This window comes from Corvus moneduloides, chromosome 6 (assembly GCF_009650955.1).
Source record: "Corvus moneduloides isolate bCorMon1 chromosome 6, bCorMon1.pri, whole genome shotgun sequence".
NCBI classification, from domain to species: Eukaryota; Metazoa; Chordata; class Aves; order Passeriformes; family Corvidae; genus Corvus; species Corvus moneduloides.
Window position 1 is genome coordinate 43,772,274 of NC_045481.1, and position 19,097 is coordinate 43,791,370.

At 44.4% G+C, this 19,097-nt stretch overlaps 1 protein-coding gene across 4 annotated transcripts in view; it reads right to left on the minus strand.

Moving 5' to 3' along the window:
* Positions 1-332: 332 nt before the first annotated feature.
* Positions 333-19,097, minus strand: part of PRR5L (proline rich 5 like) — a 41,974-nt gene continuing 23,209 nt past the window's right edge. For 3 of the 4 annotated variants that reach the window (XM_032111440.1, XM_032111441.1, XM_032111442.1), the window contains exons 5-9: positions 15,018-15,075; positions 11,955-12,046; positions 8,531-8,671; positions 6,787-6,913; positions 333-3,226 (exon numbers count right to left, since the gene is read on the minus strand). In XM_032111440.1, coding sequence (XP_031967331.1) covers positions 2,895-3,226; positions 6,787-6,913; positions 8,531-8,671; positions 11,955-12,046; positions 15,018-15,075 — 750 coding nt within the window. In that variant the 3' untranslated portion in view covers positions 333-2,894. The remainder of the gene's footprint in view (positions 3,227-6,786; positions 6,914-8,530; positions 8,672-11,954; positions 12,047-15,017; positions 15,076-19,097) is intronic. The other variant, XM_032111443.1, reaches the window with a different exon arrangement.

Below are 19,097 nucleotides of genomic sequence, written 5' to 3' on the forward strand. Positions count from 1 at the left end.
CCTGTCACAGCTGTGTGACATGGTGAGCAACACCATGCAACCCCAAACCAGACCCCTGTATCCAAAATGCAAGTGTTTCTCATGCTGCAGCTCTGGCACAGGGACAGTCTCTGCTTGCAGGGGACTGGAAGCTTCCTCAGCAGAGAGCAGCCACTCAAGCACTGCCCCTCAGAGCTGCTCCCAGGGCCCTTCCAGGCCAGCCCCACGCTGCCACCATGGCACAGCTTTCCAGCCACCTTCAGGTTCACCCAGCCTGTAAAAGAAATGCACTTGCAGAGGCTTGTGCAACCTCAGTGGCTGTAAATGTGGTGGTCACGACCATACACTCAGTGTGGTTTACAGAACAAGTTGTGTTTACTTCACTTTACAAAGTAAGGCCACCAGCTTTAATTCTCCTTAAAAACAAAACAATGGAGGAAGTGCACGATTCAGAGGGCTTGGTGCAAATTTTTGCAAAGTAACAGATACAAAACCAAAATAATTAAAATCATACATATGTGTAAAACAAAAGAAATTCAAGTTAAAACCAGGACTAACTCCTATTAGCCCTAGAGATGATCCAAGAATATGTCAGGAAATAAATAAATCATTCTAGTTTTCACCATAAAAGAGGGTGCTGCTCTCTAATCGAAATGGTTTGGGTATTTACAGAAGGCAAATAGGTTACAGGGGGAACAGAAAGAAGAAAAGCATTCATAGGAGTGAACTGAAATGCTGCAGGGTGACCCCCTCCCCACACACCTCAGTGTGAGTAAGAGAAGGCTTTAAATCATGGCAAGGGGCCAAAGAAATTAACTGAGCAGGACACCATCATCTGCCCCACACTGGAGAGACTGTGCCAGGGTAAGACCAGGATGGCTTGGCTGCCACCACAGAGATTCTGCAGCTCCACCACAATCCATGGCTGCCCTGGGGCAGACGACAGTAAGTTGGCCTGGCCAGTCCAATTTGTGAACAGGAGAGCAATTTATCCTACAATCCATCTGAAAGGAACGCTGCTTAAAGGCACAATTTCCTGGCCTCTTCTGGACTGTGGATGCTCTGAGGAAGAGGAGGCAGCCAGCACAACTGAACCTCTTTTCCTGACATGGAAAGCACAGCTTGTGATCCAAACACTGGGCCTTTCCCAAAAGGCCACGAGCTCAGGTGATGGCATGGAAAACAAGGCTCTTCCAAGTGTCTCTTTCAACATTTGCAAACCACAGTAGACAAAGCAACACCCTCATTTATCAAGGCAGCGTGGCTTGTGCTCATAGCTGGTTTTTCTGATGCTTTGTTGCCAAATAATAATCTGCTTTCCTTTTCCTGCACGTGCTACTAAGGCCAAATCCTGGCAGGCCAGAGCTGTACTTTCAGTACCACCAGTGTAGCAGAAGATGTTTAATGCCCAACAGAAGCAGGGCAAATTCTACAGTTAATGTCATAGCATGCAGAAAAATAAAAATCCCAAAGGCTCATCCTAACCTTCTGTTTCCTTGTCAAGACATATTTATTTACAGTCAGTACCACTAGGAGTAGATTCAAGTGGTAGTTGTCCATATTTTTAATGAGATTTGACATCTAAGGCAGCATTACAGTTCACCTCTAAGCTTATAATTACACTTGCAAATCTGCTTAGCAAGACATCAGCAGAGTATTCCAGGGGACAGCTCAAACAGATTGGATCTGTTCCCACAGGAGCAGCATTGGAGTACCGAGTGATGCTACAAAGCAGACACTGCAGGCTGCAGTGCCTGACACACACCTGCAGACTGGACCCACTCCTAATCTTCACAATAAAAACAAAACCAAAGACTGCAAAGAGCCCTCACTTTATCTAAAAAGCAATACTGCACTGAGTCACATACCACTGGAGGTCAGGAGCACTTCATGAATACACTGAGACAGGACTCCTTTCCACACCCTGCTGATTATTCCTCCTCTCAAGAAATCTGCAAGTGCTAAAAGTACCAGGGCAGGCCCAGGATGAAATCCTGATCATCACCTCCTGGTCCAGAGTCACGATGGCCCAGTGCTGAGAAGCACCTTTACACCTCACACACAAATGGAGCATCTCCTTCACATTTGATTTTCTCTTTCATCATACCCCTATCACCACTGGCATTTTGAGAGCAAATTGATGGCAAATGGCAAGATGCTCAATATTCTAATTTGCACTCACTTTATACACCCAGCCATCCTTTGCACCCAATTTATACCTGAGCCCCCAAGATATGACTGGAACCAAATAAAGTACATATGAAGTACTCAGCTCAGACTCCACATATACTCTGTTCTCTTCAGGTCTGGGAAAAAAGTAAGTCTGATTTGGACTTTTCATCCATGCCCACGAGAAGAAAAAAGTGAAGGATCTCTTTCTCTCACCTCAGCAGATCTTTCTGCAGGATGCAAATGGTTTCATCCCTGAGTTCAACTTTAAAAGAGAAATGAAGTGCTCAGCATTCACCACACTAGCACCAGAAGCAAAGAGAGCATTGAGCACAAAGGTCTCCACTGCAGGGACAAAGGGAAAAGGAGAAGCACAACTGGAAAAGATGGAGAAAAGCAGAAAGAACCCAATTTGTATCATACCAAAGAAAAGGAAGGAAATCTGATGCCAGAAGGTTTATACTAGTAGAGGGAGAAAGCTTACAGAAGGCAGACTGTGCTGTTCAACAGCAAAACCTTTGCAGTCCTCAGTGGTCATTTGGGAGCAGCCTGGTACCTCCATCAACAATGACCCCAGACTGGTTAAAAAACATATCTAGAGAGCATTTCTCAGCCATAAGAACCCTCGAGGCCATTTCAATGACGTGAGCAAAATTCCTATTTTTCTCTTTTTTTCCCAGCAGGGATGAGACAGCACTTTGTCCAGCTTAGTGCGTACAGTTCTCCAGCGCTCAGGCAGACTCCTTCTAGCTGACAGAGGTGCAGTTCAGCTCGGCAGGGTCCTGCCTGCTGGCTGCTGCCACGACTCCCTCGGGGCCGTCGGCAATGCTGGGCTCGCTGGAGCACTGCCTGTGGCTGAAGCAGCTGGGCTGCAGCAGGAGGCATTTGTCAGGAGTGTCCGATTCCTCGATGACCATTCCCGTGTGCATCATGGAGGCCATGGCCAGGAGCTGGATGTCCGAGTGAGCGTTGGCAACAGTGTGGCGACGGATGCTTCCACATTTCTCCAGGTAAGCCTCGCCCTCCTGCTCTGTCAGTGGGGTCAAGGCCTTAGGACGGGATCTGGAGTACCGTCTCTCTGGAAGAGAAAAAGGAAGTGGGAATGGTCAACAGCACACAAACAAAGCATTGCCCACACTGCTGGGCTGGCCTCGGGGAACTGAGAGAATTCAGTGTGCAGCTGCAGCGGGTCACACCTCATTACCACTGGAAAACAGTCAGGAGCTCACTAGTTCATACTGCTAGGTGTTGGGAAAGGAGATCTGCCTCTGCCACAGCAAGGAGAGACCTCCCATCCTGCTCTAGGTGCTGCTGCCTGTGAGAGAAGTGAGCCAAAAAGTCACCAGAGCAGCCAAGGGACTCTCTTTAGCATCCTGGTGTTCTCCTCTTTTATCAAGGGGTGCAAACTGAGTAGGTACTCTCACATGCAGGTTCACTAAAATGAGTGCCACTAAAGTGACACAAGTCTCCAAAAAAAACATTCAGGGGGGATTTGAATTGCCATCCCTTTCTCTGAAAAACTTCTCTCAGGAAGTGCCATTAGCTGTTGTCAATGTGGAATTCCTGACGCTTACATTGCGCTGTCTTTCCATCTGCCTAGGAAAAGGCCATTCTGTTGGCATTATCTCACTGTATTTTTTAAAGATCATGCCACAAAAAGAACATTTCATCCACTCTGCAAAATGTCTGTTTTGGAGGCTGGACAGAGAAAACACCTAACAGTGCACAGGAACAGTCCACAACAAAAGGGGAAAAGGGGCACGAGGGAAAGGCAGTGACACAGAATGGATGGGTGTGAGCTGTACGGTCTGCCCAGAAAAAACATTAAGGGGGGTGAAAAATGCCTGGTCTGAAGCACAGACCCAAGGCACAGTCCCCAGCCCAGTATCATGAAGCACATTTCAATTCTGAAAGCTTGAAGAGAGGCAGGGGTCGGAGTTAGTGCCGTGGCTCACTGTAATCCCCTGCAGCAGGCTGGATCAGGCACTGCTACTGCTCCCCTGCTGGCTTGAAGCCCCTGCAATGTTGGACACCTCCTGTGTCTCTTTGTTTCTCACAAACTTCACTGAAGTGCAGGCTCTGTATAAAGTCAGAAGCCTTTACACCATATAAAAGGCTTCCAACCAAGACTGCAGAGCATAAGAGAGAGAGAAACAAAATGCAAAGCAAAGTACTCATCACTGAGGGTTATCAGAGTTTTGGAAGCTTGTACGAAGAAAAGCAGAAAAATTCTGTATTGTTGCAGGGAGGTGAGCAGCCAACACTTCACCCTGCTACTGCCAGTAATACATCAATTCAAAATGGTTCATTTCATGCTTAAGAGTATGCAAAAATCACTTCAGAGGCTGGTAACAGCAAATATACTCTTCAGGTTTCACCTGCAGCTCAAGCCACAGCAAACTGTAAAGTTAAAGGGCATTGGGATCTGACTCTTCAGAAAATAAATTAGGTGAAATTAGGCTAAACTCTCAACATGCATTTATTGCTCTACTTTTCCCCCTTTACTTTTTTGGCTACAAAAGACAGTCTCTTAAGGGAGTTGTCATGCATAGTTTAACTAGACATTTTATTTCTATTTTGGTGCCTTATGACCAAGAATATAAACTGGGAAGAGTTTTTCTGGGACGTTTTTGCAAGCAACCTCAGATCAGCAGTGATGTGTGGATGTTTTATCTTCTCTCCTGCCCCCAGTATAAATCCTGTTTCTTAGCCAGCTGGATTCCTTTGGCATACTCCATCCTTACCACACAGGTTATGGCTAATTTACACAGGCAAAGCAAGAAGGGTGCTAACAGAAGAGCAGGTGGGAATGCTGCCATCTGCAATTCCCCTCTGTGAGCAGTCCTGTCCCCTTTCACACCCCTCTCACTTTAAATCAACTTAAGATAGAGCAGCCTTGCAGGCTGAAGCCTTATGTGTACTAACAGCTGGGATCAGACACCTTCAGTCACATTTCTCAACACTCAATTACCCTGAAGGCTCCAGTCCAGAGGGCAGTTTGGCCTCCACAGCAGCTGTGCAGAATGCAAGCACACCCAAAGCCCAGCAGTGCACTTCCCAAAAGCTACTACGGGGAACCTACTGAGCTTCATCATCACTACAGGCTACCCAGTGAGAGAAGAAACTAGTTCTGAGAAAGCAAAAAGGTGAATGAAAGAGGGAGAGAGGAAGAGAAAGTCTGATTTCAAGCGAAAAGAAGGAAAAGAAGCCACCTCCACAGCAGCCCTTTGAAAATGCCATGATTATTTGCAGGGAAGTGCTTCTTTTGCAGTCCATGTCTTGTACTGCAAATACAAGTTCCTCCTTCCCTCATGCTCAGCACAGGGTAGAGCAGGGGCAAAAGGCCACCTTGGAAATATACACAAATAAATGACGGCTAAAATCAAAGTAAATTCAATTATTTTAAGGCATATAAACTTTACAAGGCCAGTTTGTGTAGTTTTCTTTTTTTTTTAATGGCACAAATGCCTCATTCAGCTGGCAGAAATCCAGCATGACTAGAAACTTCAGTCCAGGTCAGGCAGCTACCTTTCAAAGTATCCCAGCAGCATGCAGATGTCCATAAACAGCAAAGCTATCAGATTTGTCAAAGTCCAACTTTTATAGGGGATTTTGGTCTAGACTGAGCCTCAGGATTAGATGTGCAAATCCACGCTGAGCTGTGCAACCACGTTCACTTGCACAGAAGATACCTGATTGCCCAGCAACCACAAGAACAAAAATCCTGAGCCACAGTTTTCCTAAAGCAATGCCATGAGTTTATTACAGGCAGAGACTGTCAGAGTTTGTCAGTATGTTCTTCTACCACAAGACCATCTTTTCCCATATGCTGCTGAAGTGTAGTACAAGAAAAGTGGGTCTCCAGCTTGCTACAATTTTGCATCAAAGCAAAGGGTAAAGCTTATAAAAACAGAGGGAGACTAGAGCTTTCTTCACTTGTTCTATTTAAATCTCCTTGACTACCAAATCAGTAACCCTATGCCCATTAGCTAGCCAATCTCTTCTATCTGGCCACATGTGTAAGCAGAGCTCCTGGGTCATGCATAAGGAAGTTTCCCAGAGTAAGCATGCTCTTCCTAGAGTGAGGTGCCCGTTCTCTCACCTAGACATGTTTATCCATACTTTAAACACAGAATTTTGAGGGTTTTTTAATAGAATCCTCAGATGGAAGGAAGACTTCACGCAAAATCCCTGTCATCCCTCAGAATTAATATGCAACAGTTGTGCTTTTGCAAAGGCTGGCTTGTGCAGCAGCTGCAAGCAGGCTAGCAAGCAGGGACAGAGAACAGGCAGCAAAGGACCAGGTACAGTGTCTCACTGTGGTGAAAGCAGCACACCAGGCACGGACCCAGGGGTTTTAAAATCCAGTCCATCTCCAGAGAGAGGGGAGATTCTGGGGGGGGGTGGTGTGTGTGTGCGGTGATGGGGCACTCATAGTTCACTAGGTCATGGAAAAGAAAAAGCCTGTCACAAAAACAGACATTCAGAAACATTAATCAGGACCTTCTCAGGGGTGTTTTAGCCTTTGTTTTCTGTCTCTCACAGAGTCATGCACTGTTTCCTTTTCTAGCACAAATGCTTCCCATTACCCAACCTGTGTACCCCAATAATAGCTTCAGTACAATGTGCATGTCTTACCAAGCAAGCAGGTGCTACCAGAGGAGCTGTGATCCTCACACAAACCTAAGAATGGTGATACCACCTGCTTGACCAGTTCTTCCAGCTGTAGGTAGCCCTCAGTGGGGCCAGTAGGCTCATGGACACTCTGAAAATCAAACACAAGAAGTCAACATTACCCTTAAAAGGTTCTTGAGTAAAGCCTGGGGTCTGTCAATTCTCTCTACACTGGAATATCCCAACTGTATCAGTAAAGCTTTTGGAGCTGATGGAGGTTTGGGTGCCTTTCAGGTCAAGCTCCTTGTTCAAGTCACAGTCACACCCTATGGACATTGAGCAGACAGTTCTTTTTTCTAAGCAAGTGATGAGAAGGTACAAGGTGTGCCCAGCTGAGGATGTGCACAGTGTACTACAGCAGTGTAATTTATACTGGGGCAGTTCTAGCAGAACACATCTCTTTGTAGAAAAGCCTTAACGCACCTTGGGCAAAGCACTGCTCTTTTCCTAGGCAGGACTGCAGGCAAAGCACCCTCTGTGGTTCAGCTTACAGCTGTGAAGATGGCAGATAACACCAACCAATTTAACAGTAATTTAGAAACTGTTCAGACTTAACTTCCTGCAAAGCCTCAACAAGCTTTTTTCCTCAAATGTATTACTTTGAGATCCTCTTTGCTCGCAAGATTCTCGTATTAAAAAAATATTTCAGGGAAATTGAGTATCACCTGCTGTTCCAATCTGGGTCACTGGAACACCAGAACTCATACAGAACTTCCAGCTTAGCCACTTTGCAATTCTGGTTGTGCTTCAGAAAGTTTCATTCTCAGACACTCATTATATTGGAGAAGAAATAAAAGCCACCAGGCTGTGTGGAGGGAAAGGATGCCACCCAGAGGGACTCAGGCAGGCTTGAGAGCTGGGCCTGTGCAAACCTCATGATAATCAATAAGGTCAAATGAAAGGTCCTACATGTGGTTCAGAGGAAGGCTGGATGGGACTCTTGAGAAACCTGGTCTAGTGGAAGGTGTCCCTGCCCATGGCAGGGAGGTTGGAACTAGATGATCTTTAGGATCCCTTCCAACCCAAACCATTCTATGATTCTATCAACCCGAACATGTAATATGGCATTTTTCAGGACTGTCAGGCTGGGCAATACTAAAAAAACCCCAAAACCAGCTGTATTTGGCATGCTTGGAAAGTATTCTGTTGAGATCTGGATAAAGAGGGTAGTTACCACAGATGCTCTGGATCTCTTGGGAGAGGCCTTTGAAAGATGGCCTCTCATTTTGCCTGCTCCCAAAAGGTATTCCTCCTCTAATGGGCACTACTCAGCATCCCAGCCAGCCAAGGAGTTGGTGTCAAGCAGCCAGAAGCCACAGTTCATTCAAATTCCATTATCTGCTGTGATAGAGGCTTGCCCTGTCCTTGCAAAGCTGAGAAATCAGGGAAACTAGGGCACAAAGAGGCATTCAGACAAGTTAGAAGATGAAAATTTGTGGGAAAAAAAAGAGTCCTGAGACTGTTCCTAGATGGGGAGGAGAAGTACCAAAAAAATACAAAAACTCAGCTCTTTCAAGGCAACGTCTTTTACCTGTTCCCAGGAAAGCTCAGGGCATCCACATTCAGCTCCCATTTTAACACTGACCACTGCCAAATAAGCACACATCACATCCTCTACCCTCCCCACTTTCCCTCCAGTGTTTGTAGGAGTTCATTGAGGTCAAGATACCCAACTGGAGTCAGAGGAAGAAGAGCAGAGGCTCCCCACCTGCAGAATTAACAGCATCTGGACAATGGAAGCTGGAAGCTTTGTCTGGACCAGGGGAAGGATTTCTTCCAACTTTACTTTTAGCAAGACCAAGTCTCTGAAGCCAAGGAGAGCAATCTGACGGATAGTCAACTCCTGACCCTAAAGAAACAAAGAAGGCAAAATCCAAGTGTACATAAAGGGATGTGTGAGCAACACACCAACACATGGGCACACAGACAGGAGGGTCTATTCTGCCCATTGCTGAGGTGGCAAAACACCCCCTGGTCATTCATTTTGAGGATTCATGATACTCTTCAATTTCCTCCCTCTTAGTCTCACACAAATTCTGAAATGGCATCGCCTCATCTGTGGCACCACACGGTTTGGAGTGAAGCCAGAAATGCGCCTGTAGTTCACTAAATGACTGTGTATGTATTCATAAAACCCACTTGCCATCCAGTTTGTTCACAAAAGTAGCTTGTGCTTCTGGCACTTGGAGCTGAGAAACCAAAGCAGGTTTGGTAGGGAACGAAGTTATTACAGAATATTTCTTAACTAAACCTACCTCTGTTCTATATTGTACCCTCTTTTTGCTCAACATCTGCACTTTAGACTTTGTTGATATGACAAAAATCTACAAGTTAGTTCATTACAGATTTTAGGATTCAGGCTGGAGCAAAGCTAGCAAGACTGATTGAACCAAACATCACTTTAAAAAGCACCAGCTTTAATATCCTCTGCAAGGCATTCCATGTCCTCCCAGATAGTATTTTACATCAACAACACAAGTGAGCAGGCTTAACAGACGATATTTCTCAGCATATTTAAACACAGTCTAACTCCATTTGGCATGCTGGTGTTACCACCTTTCCCTCCTGCTGTGTTTAATGTCTGCACGACTTTCTCTTGCCCCCCTGCAACTCAATAGCAGAAATTTTCTTCCCAGCCCTGCTCAGCACTTTCCAGCCTGAAAAGTTTGCCTTGTTCTTCTCAGTATGTTAATCTCTGCCCCATGGTCTGCTTGGGAATCATTTTATGATCTCCATAATACACTCAACATAGCAAATATTTAGCTCGAAGGAATTAACAGCAGTTAATCATCAATTCATAACAGGTTGCATGTCATAATTAACAGCATTACCAATATGTAAATATGAATTAAAACCAATACTCTGAAGGGCTGCTTGGCCATAATAAAAGCAGTTTGCTGTTTTAAAATATCACTGTGTAAGAAAAAAAGGTGTAGGAAAGACTGGTACCTATCTTGGAACTGTATTTCAGCAGCTGCAAACTTTTTATTTATATCACGCAGTTTAGTCCCATTAACTTCATACCCCGTTTCAAAATGCAAACATGTTTCTGTGCCAAGCAAAACAAGATTTGCTATTCTTTTTTCCACACCAGTAGTCACAGCAACAGCTGCAACTATACGAAAGCCAGTGACCTGTTTACACAGCTTCCCTCTGTACAGCAATTTAACCAACTTGGCTGCTTAAAGGTCATATTTCTGCAACAGCTATGAGCCTTGGGGTTAAACTTAGCCGAGATAGGAGGTTAAGTGTGAGTTACTCCTTTGGTAACATACGCTCACACATGTGGCTGAATCAGTTTCATTCTGAATGGGCAGCTGCTGGGATCGCAGAAGAGCACAACTAAATAATCCTGCTCATATTTGCAGGAAAAGATGGGGAAACAAGAACAAACTGACTTTCCTATATACCAGAGCAGCGTACAAAGAATGGCAGCTTGATGGAAAACACTCACTGCATGAGCTCTCCTCACATGTTATGACAAACTGCATAAATGGTTACATGCAGTTCCCTATTTCTAGGAAAAGCCTAATCTTGTTATTAGGACAGTGGCCTGGCATAAGAGCAATTTCTATTTCTTGCTGCACCAGCAACTCTTTCTGTGGGAGCCTAGAGCAGTTTACTCTGAGTCAAATTCTTGGATGTATTTAGGCAGTTTAATCCATACATTTGCGTAGTACTTAGGTGCCTACAAAGCTTTAAATATCTTGTCTATGTTTCAGTTCCTCATCCAGAAAGTGGCAATACTTCCCATACTTTACAGCTTTGATGATGTATTTTGAGTGACTCAGATACCATGACAAGACAAATACAGCAAAAAAGTTATGCTTTCAAAGAATCTCAACATCCCATAGTCACACTTTCACCACTATAACCAAGTTACTTCCAAAAGCTGTACCCACAGTGCTGTAACTTCTGTCCCACTTCTCATCAGAGACATTTAATAGCAGGGGAGTCGATTTTTCTGCCAAGTGGCAGAATTATTAGCATCAGTGGGTATGACACACAGTCAGCTCAACTATTTCCACAGTACACAGGTATCTGCAGTGCAGACAAAACCCTGCTTAAATAGGTCACTCCCTCACTGAGAGTTACTTGCAAAAGGAGAGAAAGGGAGGGTATTAGAGTTGCACAGTTTTACCTGTCAGAGACCTACCTTCAAGCATCTGCAGCAAGGAAAGAACAAAAATAAACACAGTAGAAAGGTTAGTGTCTGTCTTTGCAGAAGTCCTTTCTCTTTTAGGAAATGTCAGCTTTAATAGGATTAGAGGAAAAGGGCAAGCTTTGAGCTTTACCTGCTGCCTTTCAAACAATACAAGAGAAAGATAATTTTAAACGGCTCTGGAAATAATGTCTTCCAGAAGAGGCAAAAGTCAAGGGGAGAAGGCTAGCATTTCCAAGAACATCATTCTCCACATGAGGTATATTTTTCTTTTCCTCTGATGGCAAAAAAGCTCAAAATAGGCTAGGGAGGTAATTAGACTGCTCATATGGAAACCCTGACTAAAACTACATTAAAAAATGATACAGCTCAACACTTCTGATGGGATACTCAGCTTTCAAAATACCCAGTGTAAAAAAGGTCTTACATAAAGTCTTCATTCATCCTCTATCCCATAGACTTATATGCCCCTTATTAAAGCTTAAAAAAACCCAACTGAGGATTTCCCAAAGGCACAAATGGGATATAAGCCCTTCAAACGTCATTAGGGTGAGTTAGACACATTTTCTCCTGCTCTAGTCTTCAGATTTATACCTCTAAGACAAGTTGTCATCTGCACCAACAGTCCCAGCTACTTAAAAAAGAAAGAACTATAAATACCAATAGCCCAGAGCTTCAGTCTAGACAAGGCATAGTCCAACAGTTTCAGTGTGCAAGCTTAGCTAAGCTCAGAGAGTAGACCATTAGGAATAAATTCAGTCCAAAACACTGTGCTTGTCCAGTAGATTTTAGCAGTCCTTCTTACAGTTAATACTTGGATAAACTCTACTTCCTCCCAGATTTAGTTTACAGGCTTTGACATGTATTTAACCACTGGCCAAACAGTGCTGCTGGCAAAGAAGCTTCCACTTGCCATTAGCAGGTATTGCAGTTACATTGCTTCACCTGACTGAACTGTAATTAAGATTACCTGGACTGGGTAGAATATTGCCTGGAGAGTAGGAAGAGTCTCTGTAAAATAGTGATCCCAGATTTCAGACAGGACATCAATGCGATCCTCACCTACGAAAACAGATTGGGAGCAAGAGCTTTAGCAACAGGGACATTAAAAGCAAGTTGGATTTTCCAAGTACTCTCTAATTCCCCAAATAAGAGACTTCACTTTTCCAGTTTCTGCCCAAAACTGGACATTATCCAGCTAAGCTTCCCCTTTAGTGACAGAGACACAAAGCTGTGACCATAAATTGCTCTGTCACTTAGTGCAAAGAAGACAGTTCTGTGCAAAACACGAGACCAATTCCAACAAAAGAGTGAAGCCCCTCTTCAACCAGAGGCTTTAACTCCACAGCACAGGATTGTGCAATTGCACAGCTCACAGTTAACATGCTTGACTAGCAGGGGGGAGGCCACACATGAAAAGCTGAATCTGAAGACCAGCAGGTCACAGCCAACATCTGCTGATCATCCAACATCATCCTGCAACTGAGCCAGGGAGAGCATTTATAAGAGCTGAGCCCCCTCCAGCATCCACTCAGTACCAAGCAGCAGTCAGGTACCTATCAGGAATCCTGACAAAGGCACTAATGACAAATGTGGCCCTTGTGAAGCTTCCCAAACGAAATCCACTTGGGACTACCCCTTATATGACTCCAGTTTGAAAAAATATCGCCACATGTAACTGGGTACTTAAAATGAAGGTAGACTATGTTATGCATCTTGGGATTACCATAACAGAAATACAACTGTGATCAAATTTTATGCTCATAGGTTTGACTTACAGAGCTGTGTACTCCTCAGCATTTGGGCCCAAAACCTCTATTTTTTAGCTACAGGTTTGCAATGTTTATTTCAAGTTTTAGATACATCCCTGGAAATCTCAGGGGCAAATACAGACTCAGGTTTAAAACCACAAGTTTCTGACAAAAGAAGTTTCCGGGATACCTCCCACAAGCCTCAGCTGGAGCTCACAAGCAGTGAAGACTCAAGCAGCAGTAATGGAAGATGGCCACTCAAGACAGGTTTGAAGGCTCAAGGTCACTAAAGGCCCTACATGAGGAACTGGAATACATGTAAAATTGCAACTCAAAGGAGACTTATCTCTCTGTACTGAAGTGCTTTCCTCATCTGCAGACTTCCACACACACTTTCACTGTGCTTGCCCATGGGCTGTGTTGCTTAGGATACAGCCAGAGAGCAGAGAGCCAGCAGGACTACATCCTGCAGACATTTCCCTTAGAGCAGAGAGCCAGCCCACTAACAACCACAGAAAGGTTCAAAGAGATGCTTCACTGTGTCAGGTATGACTCTGGCTTCAAAACTGGAACTGCAGGCAGACAAGAAATTACCCAACACCCCCACAACAGCTACCCTTTATCAGCAACAGCCAAGAGTAAGCGAAAAAGACAACAGGAAACAGATTCATTGAATGTTTAAATTTTTCCCTCCTCTGCCTCCTACCCAGGACTGCAATGCTTTGCTGTGTGGAGACAGAATGAAACGTCAGAGATCACTTCTCCTTCTGAAGGGGAAGCAAGAATGGTTTGTTTCTTCAAGAAATTGTAAATCCTGCTGGCACTGAAAGAGATTCTGACAGACCGTATAAAGAAAAATCATGTTAAAGTAACAGGCTGCGATTGAAAAATAGACACACATAAAACATTGCCATGCCCTGCAGCCCTACAGACACTCTGTCTGAGTGCTGGGGCAGTGTAAGTTTTCCAGGAAGACAGAGCTCACCAAGAAGTGTGTACAAGAAATCCTCATTGCTGTGACCACAAGACCTGCAACAAACCCACACATTATAAAAGAAAGGTGCCCGTGAGTAATCTCCTGCAGTGATGCCAGCCTGCACAGGCAAAGTGGCTCCAGTGTCACTTCAAACTAGGGACAGAAAAATGAGGCAGAGAAGGTGTTTTGCTACCTGCCTGGGAAACTTCATCTGACCCAAACTACCTGAGCATCTGCAAAATACTCCTGGGCAGCTCTCAGCTTATTACAGACTCAAACTCAATTTTCCTAATGCCAAAGCAGATATCGGAAGAGTTTTCTATGAATACAGAAACCAAAGCCTCAGGTAAGCTGTGCAGCATTCATTCTGAAGAGCTGGCTGTGGTAGGGCAGGTACCCACATTTTGGAAAAGGCAGGAGTCTGCCCTTTTTCCTCTCTCCCAGGGCCAATGCTGAAGAAGCACACACCAAGCAGGAGGCTGGCAACCCCTATCTCCTCTGGGGCCCAAATCCTACAGCCTGCCAGCTGGGTGAAGTCACTTGGTACAGAATGGTGCAGAGGAATCCAGGACCAGCAACGACGTGAGATTATAAGCATCTATTGGTATTTAATGACCCACATACAACACACTGGTGATTAGCAAGAGATCTTCCCTGCAGGCTACAAAACTGGGTCAAACCAAACCGCAGCTTGGTTTTGAATAAAGACGTGCTGGCTTTGCTTGAGCAGTTACTAAATGTGACCAACTCCCCACATGTCCGACACTGAGTGGCCACACCACACTTGCCTTGGTCCACAGGCTCTGCAGCAGTAGTTTGAACAAAAATCCATCTGTGATCAACTTCTTTCCAGAAGGATTTCATTCTCACCCAAAGGACTGGTTTTTTCTTTAAGTTTACACAAAGCTTGATAGTTCAGCTCTCAAAAGCATGACAGAGAAACTAAAATTGTGCTTACATCAAGCTGCCAATCACATTGAGAAATAAAAGCCAGAAGGCAGTTCCAAGCAGTTTTGCAACGGGATCCATGTCCAGACCAGAACTGCTTTGAGCCCAGGTCCAGCTGCCACACAAGACCCACGTTCCTGCTTTTGTGATGCAGTTATGGCTGCTGGGAGCATCGTGGCTCTGTGGCTATTCAAACAGCCCACCCTCTCTTCAGCCTCACAAGGGCTCCTGAGCGGTTGTGTGACACCCTAGGACAGCACCAGAAAGGGCTGTATGCTTTCCAGACATGCAAATCATCTCATCTGACCAAACATCAAAGCACAGCTCCCTTCCAAAACAGGTTTCCTGCTATACTTACCTTCACACAGCTTGACCTTCTCCTCCATAAACAGCAAGCCTTTCGCAAGGAGCTGGTTCTGCCAAGAGAAAAGAGAGACATGCATTTGCCTTTTATTTATTTATAATGAATGTGTAAGAGTACATTTTTGTCAGATGCTACCCACTTTGCATGCATTTATCTTAAGTTTAGTCATGTTGTAGCACCTTCTTCCAGCACTGGCTCAGTGTGAGTGCTAGACATTCCTTAACCTCATCTTGCTCAGCTAGACATGAAAATGCGACAGACACAGCAGTTGAAACATCTCCCAGAAATGGGAAGAGTCACAGGGAGGGAGTCAAGAAAATAAAATGGCTCTTACTATAACAGTGCAGCCACATAAGCTATATCTCAACTCCACGATGGAGGTGATCAAAGAGTCAAATGCTATGAAAATGTCCCACTCTTTCTTCTTTTTGCCCTTGCTCATTGCTGGCCTAACTGCACAGTAAGCCAAGTTCAATTCCCTAACATCTACTTCTCTATTCCTACCTACTGTTTTTCCATGAGGCCATTCTTTTTGCATTGAGCTGCTGGATCATCTCAGTATGCAGTGTCAAGCTGCAGAAGAACTGGCAGGACCTGGTCTTTCTACATAAACTTGATTCTCATGGATGAGAGATCAAGGTATCAATATGTCTGTTTGCAGTTCAGGACATCCAAATACCTGATCAGCTTTTGTTCCCACTTCCCCAAAACCATGGTGCAAAAACAACACCTATCTTTTTGTTCTTCCAACAGCACTAGGTGAATCACTTATTCTGAAAACTTTTGAGAGTCACCCCAAGACACAGAGAAAGGCAACCACCACATAACACATTATTACTGGGTCCTAAAAGGTACAGAGATCATACTGATAGAGAGTAAGGCCACTGCCTCTCTGAAAGGACTCAGTATCAGGGCAGCCCACAGCAGTCAGAGATAATTCCCTCACTGTTCATCACAGTTTTTGTTTTTAATGGGGAACCAGGTCAAAGTTGCACTTTTGACCCTTCCATCAGCCTAGGAGCAAGGCACATCTCTTTTCACTCCCAGTGGACACTGCTGTTACCCCACTGCCTGGACAGCACTACGGCCCCCTGATGAGCTGCCATAGTGCATCCTGCCCTGGTGCTCCTGCTCTGGATCATAAACCTGCCTCCTGTAACCACACTGCAGCCTGGCTCAGCCCTGGCACACAGACAGGCAACTGTGGAACCCCAGGCCAGGAGAGCAGCACACCTCTGCATCCTCCCTTCAACAAGAAGCTACGCAAAGATGGGGTACGGCTGTAGGGAATAAAAAGGAGGAAACATTGCTCTGTGACATTCTCAGGCTGGGAGATATTTTTCATCTGGGCAATGACAACAGGAATTAGCAAGCTGGATAAATAGGTTCCCACAATAAAAAAAAACTGCAACATTTCCAAATGCTAGCACCAAGTGGAAGGTGACTGTTTTATGAAGATTCTCTAGCAGAAATAAGGGCTTTGGAGGGAAATGTGAACTTGTCGGGATGTCCATTCAAATTTTAGATTTGTTCAACAGAAATAAATTAGTACATATATCATGCATTGGACAACAACAAAATAAAACTTCCCAGGAAAAAACTAGCAGTGTGAAAAAGGAAGGGGAAAGAAATGTGTAATGAAGAAAACCATATGGGGAAAAAAAAGTGAAACCCACTTACACTATAAATATTTTTCTGCCTGAACAATAGATAATGTTGGAGTGATAGTGCACTTTAATCTTTCCAAATGCTTTCAGTTTATTAATGAAGTACTTAATTTCTTTATTTTTCAACCTGTAGCTAAAGGCAATTACCTCTCATAGACTGCAGGGGAAACTTATAGTTGATCTTTACTACTGTCATATTTTAAACTACTTTATAATAAAAAGGTATATACACATAAGAGGTTGTGATGCTTATTTTTTTTGTGTTTCTCTCAAGAAATATGAATTCCTTCTCTATCTGCACTAGAACATTAGATTTCATTTTACATGTGCTTCCTGAGCACTCTGGATACAATTTTCCAGATACTTTGCCTAAGAGTATTATTAATATTTTCTACTTCCTGGGATTTTTTTATTTTGCAGCTATTACCAGCAACCAAAGTGCACATTTGTACATGCTAATGGGCAGCACAGTTGTACCTATTAGAAAATAGATACATTACTCATCACTCTGTAGTAACTCATTTACAATGCTCCTATGAATCCATTATAGTAATTCCATGTGCTAAAGAGATTGCATAATGTCACTTTAAAGGTTCCCTTAAAAAAGAGATTAGGTCCATACAGTTACTGCAGACTTTTCACTTATCCTCTCAGATTTTCCCTTTTCCTGTGGAAGAGGCTTAAAAAAAATTAAACTAAAATCAGCCATACTTCATTTCCCTTCTCCCCATCCTAAAAATATCTGGAAATGTTACTTCTCCATCTTTTCTGCAAGAAGTCACAAGCTTGGAAATTGATTCAATCCAAACATTAATCCCTCAGAGCAAGCCAGACAGGCAAATTGTCATTAACAAACCCTACAGGGTCTGCTGACAGATCAATACAAGCTGCTCAATGCGGCCGCAGCGGAGGTCTATATCAGACCTTGTTGAGATTACAAGTCTCATTTTGCTGCTGCATCCCTGCTTGCCAGAGGCAACCCAGAGGGACAGAGCTAAAAGGAAAAATAAATCTTCTATTTGAAGCAAGACCAGATAAAGACTCATACCAAGTAAGCTTGAAGGGTACATTTATTTGAAAAAGTTCAGCTGCCACCTTCCATCTCTTTGCAGTTACAGCCAAACTGGGAGCTTGGGGGGAGGGCAGTGATTCCCTTCCCTCCCCAGATGAGGTTTTCCTGGCTCCCCAGGTGTTTTGGGACATCAGGGATGCTATATGCTCATTGTGGGGGGGTGCAAACCTGCCCATACTCTTTGCTACTCTGCTGTGCAGAGAAACAAAGTCCTGACTGAACACCCCATGTTAACACACGTACGTGCAGTTGAGAAATCTGGAGAGAGATGTTTTGCAGCAGATGGAAGTGACCTTGTGAAATCTCACAGGTTGACCCCTTTTCTCAGTGCAGAAAACCAAAACAGCTGTCTCACATACACCACTAAAAAGGGCAGCTAAGAAAAAGCTCTTAAGTAAATATTCAAATGCCCTAAGTTTTTAAAGACAGGAATCAAAGCTAAAGTAATCACTTTTCCTTTGTTCCTCAGCAAAGATCCTCCCACAAGGTGTATGTGTTTGCTACTCTTTAGTCATGCTCAAATCACTGGGAATAAAAAAAAAATTTTTGAAGGCAGTCAGACACCACCTTATGAAACAGACACTTTCCTGATAATTCCTTCCTTTTTTCTGGCACAGATATTTTCCTCTTTCCTCTCCCTGTTGGAGAAATCGAGGCAAGTTTCTCCATTCGTGCCCAGTGGAGCAATTCCAGTCCCACCACCTTCCCAGAAGGTGAAAGCTGTCCCAGGCACACCAGCTGGGGCTCCTCTCTCAAACCAGCAGTGCCTGCAGCGCCCAGCACCTTCTCCCTCCCTCCACTTTGCAGGAGCTGAGCATTCCCAACGAGGGCCACGGAGGGAGGCCCTTCCCGTGCAGGCTCCCATTACACCCTGCGTATCATGGTACCCATCTGACTCTACCTGAGGCAGATTAGATGCTGCCTGTCAGCAGCACTCTGTCAGCAGCATGATGGGTGTGGTGACAGCCTCCGGACAGAACCAACAGGAAGGATTTTGGCGTGACAGCCATGCCACCAGCACAGCTTGCTCTGCTGTGGGTGCTACACTCAAGCAGAAGGGTGGCAAAAAACAGCTAAGTAGCTTTGGCAGCAGTTGAAAACATCAAGGAGGCCCAAGCCATCACAGGCAACTTCCCATCTTGTCTAAAAGCCATGTCTGCAGTATGGCAAGGTACAAATGAATTCTCCTGCTAATAACAAACAAGCCATTATCTTTGAGGGAAAAAGGTTTACACAAACACTCAATTAATTATGGACAAATTCTGCTTTCTGTGCATGTCTCCAAGGCAAACATGGCCAGTATGCCTTTTAAAAGCCACCTTCAAATTAACAAAT